The 3,714-nt window shown below is 35.8% G+C and overlaps 1 protein-coding gene across 1 annotated transcript; it reads right to left on the reverse strand.

The window, feature by feature from the left end:
* Positions 1–1,771: 1,771 nt before the first annotated feature.
* LOC140886166 (adenine phosphoribosyltransferase 5-like) lies at positions 1,772–3,467 on the reverse strand. Its single transcript, XM_073292670.1, has 4 exons — positions 3,335–3,467; positions 2,958–3,145; positions 2,768–2,877; positions 1,772–1,885 (listed from the first exon to the last, which is right to left on the reverse strand). Exons 2-4 carry the CDS (start codon positions 3,046–3,048, stop codon positions 1,835–1,837), a joined length of 252 nt encoding a protein of 83 aa, XP_073148771.1. The 5' UTR covers positions 3,049–3,145; positions 3,335–3,467; the 3' UTR covers positions 1,772–1,834.
* Between the last annotated feature and the right edge of the window lie 247 nt (positions 3,468–3,714).

The raw sequence follows: 3,714 nt of genomic DNA on the forward strand, positions 1-3,714 counted from the left end.
TACTCAGTTTAGAGGTGTCATGGTATGTAGCACGTTGGTCCGTCGCATCAGGAGATGGCTCCCAAACCATAAAACTGTGGATATATCCGGACCTAAAGCCATGGCATCCATCAACTAATAAGGACTGAGCGATCCCTACTACTGGCTATGCAAATCAAGACATAAATCTCAACGTTCTCATGCATCAAGAATAATATCAATGCACATAAAAATGCCACAAAAACATGCAAACATAATACATGTATACTCAAACTAGAATCTCGGATAATACGTCTGTACCTCAATCTCAGCAATACAAGAATCCTATCATGTCTTGCTCTCTAGTGCAAGCCTATGAGCATAACATCACTATATCACTTATAGTTTTTTAAAAGCCTTAACTAGACTAATAGATACACACTTGAGTTAACCCGAGTCTAGTTTTTTACATGCGTCCGTCCTCAGCCCGCTCTTGACGATTGCTTCAAAGCTTAGGCACTGCTCCGCTACTATCTCGGCGGTGTTCCGTCGCTCCTGGCCCCCAAGTGGGATGCCTAAAAAGCGGGAAAATATATTTTTTGGTCCACTAAATTATCCATATTTTGATTTTGGTCCATTAATTTTTCAAAATTTGGTTTTGGTACTCTAACTTTTAATTTTTCAGTGATTTTGTTCTAAATGCATACATGTCAACTAGACATCAGCCAAAAGATGACACATATGCAATTGGACCAAAATCACTAAAAATTAAAATTTAGTGTACCAAAATCAAATTTCGAAAAGTTAATGGACCAAAACCAAAACATGAACAAGTTAGTGGACCAAAAAAAGTATTCCTCCCTAAAAAGCCCTAAAATTGAGCTAGAATAAGAGAGAGGAGAGGGGAAGTGGTGAAAATGAATGGGGCTCTCAACCCTCTATATATAAACCCTGATCGGATGGTCTGATCCCTGAGATCAGATCGTTCGATCTCCTTCATTTAACCCCATCCGAACACGTGTTCTATTATCTGACAACTAACTGCCGATAGAGTTCGGATCGTCCGATCCCTACCTTCGGATCATCCAATCTCCTGGTGCTGTCAAATCAAATCCTTATCTCTTATAAAAACGAGACCGGATCGTTCGATCTTAACCTTTGGATCATCTGAACGCTTCGAAGTTTTCGAACTCCCCCCCCCCCCCCCCCCCCAATCTTCGGATCCTCCTATGCGAGAGTTCGGACCATCCGATCTCCTCAAGAGCTTAAAACCCTCTGAGCCATTTTTTAGTGTTCTGAATTCATTTTTCAAATCTTTAGACCCATTAGAAAATTTTTAATCATATTTTACCCATTCTAAGCATGATTACTTCATTAGTTACCAAGTAATTACTACAAGAAAAACGCAAAAAGACAACGGATAAAGGTTTAAAAACTGTTGTAAATGATGGTGTTGTTAAAAGTATGCCCTACGACAATGGATTTTATCCGTCGTCGTATGCACAAATCTGTTGACTTTAAGAGAAACGACAACAAATTTTATCGGTTGTCGTAGAGGGTGCTTTTGACAATACCATCAATTACCACAATTTTAGACCCCCTACGACAACGGATTTTATCCATTGTCATTTCCTATATAAAAAACAAAAAATAATAAAAAATAATATACAAATTTCAAATTATAAATAAGCCAAAATTTAAAATTTCAAAAATAAAATTTAATATGCAACTTTTTAGTATTACAAATCACTCGAAATTAGAATTATAATTCAGTACAAATCGGAACACCCGAATATCAAACACGTACAACTTGCAGCAATTTCCCGAGCTCCTCATTGTTCCTCATGGCTCATGGCCAACAGCTAGTGCCTCAGGATTATCCTCTGTTCTTGCTATCACACGCAGCATTTTCAGCCAACTCCAACATCTTCAATCACCAAACAAAATGTGGGATCAAAAAAACAAAATACACGATGAAAATATTCAAAGCTAGACATAAATTTCAAGTTCTTATAAATGCACGAGTCAATTTTAAAATTATCCGGAATATTTGAAAAACAAATATTTGAACCAACATTATAATAAAAAAAATTCAATCTCATCATTGCAATAACATCACCTCATAGTGTATAAATTAAAGAGTAAAATTCATTTTGGTACACGAACTATTGATAAAATATCAAATTGATACACGAACTATCGAAAATGGCTTAATTGGTACACGATCCAACTACAAAGTCAATTCTATCCTTTAGTAAAATTGCATTTTTAAGTCCAATTATTTTTACTAAATTCAACTAAGTGCATATTTTATTTTAAAGTAATTTATTGATTAAACATGAACCCTATAGCTTCGATACCTTGTACATCACAAAATCACTCAAAGATTCAGACAAACATACAACATTACATACTTGAGACCAGCTGATGTTAAATACTTATGATACTTCTAATGCATCGTTTGTTCGATTCCAGGGGGAAAATAAAGTAATCATGTAACCAAGAAAATAACACAAGAGTTCATGATAAAAACAAAAAAAAAACTAAAAACTTTGTCCTCTCCATTTAGGAATTGTATCACACTATTACTTGCTAACTTTTCAAATCTAAATCATTAATAATTATTATCTTCTAAAAGCGCTACCACTATAAATTATATCATTTTAGAACTTGAAAAACACTTTCCAATATGATTTTTCACACTTTTTCCTCATAAACATTTTTCCACAACCACTTATGTTGCTCACGAATAGTACACGAGGAAAAGACACACACACACACAAAGTGAGAAAGGAAGAGAGAGGCAGACCTGCAACAACAGAGATGCCCATGTATTTGTATCTATCAACAAAATGTCAACTGTGTCTTTAAACACTTTGTGATTCAAAAGCAAATTGGTTATATCTTGAAACATTATTCCTGAAAAAATCCCAAAAAACACAAAGGGTAATGAAAAAAACACACAATGCATGCAGCACAAGAAAACCAAGAATTGAAACCTGGTTTTGGGAAATGGCGTATCACTCTAATTGCTTGGGATATAGCCTGAAGCCTCGGATCCCCTTTCAATCCATTTTCTGCTGCAAACATCTTTGTCTATCTGTGTTTGAGAATGTGTGTACTATGTGTGTTGCTGCACATTTTTCATTGTCCATTTTACATTCATGCCATGTCCCACTTGGATCAGCTGATAGAGGAGCCATAAGCAAAAGAAGTTAACAACCAAACGAAGGCTCATAAGCTACATCGACATGATTACTTTCCTCCGATGTCTATCTTTGTATCATTAAAATATACAACCTAGAAGGTCAATTCTAGTATAATGTTTAAAATCTTAATTAAGTACAACAAACCAACGAATTTTCTAAGAACTTACCAAGCATCTTTCAGCCTTTTGATTGAAGATCCTCAAACTTCTCCTGTTAGATTCAACTCAACCCAGTAAACTTCAAACTAAATCTCAGGTCAGTACAAGGGAAATGCAACTTTCAATTTACTAAACCCAAAACAATTAACGTGAAATTAGACTCGTGTGAAACTGAGCTTTGATTCTAAATCAGTGAAAACTTTACATGCTCCGAAGCGGATATGACGTGATAATCACTCGGTCCATTGCGCAAAGGATAACAGCAAAGGAAGATCTACGCTCCGTTGAGCTTCAGAGAATCGTGAACAGCGTCAAAAAGCTCCGGTGGAACCATATTACACGAAAGAAATGCATTAACTCCTGCGAAAACCTTCGTCGCCATCTTCTGC

This window comes from Henckelia pumila, chromosome 3 (genome assembly GCF_033568475.1).
Source record: "Henckelia pumila isolate YLH828 chromosome 3, ASM3356847v2, whole genome shotgun sequence".
Lineage (NCBI taxonomy): Eukaryota > Viridiplantae > Streptophyta > Magnoliopsida > Lamiales > Gesneriaceae > Henckelia > Henckelia pumila.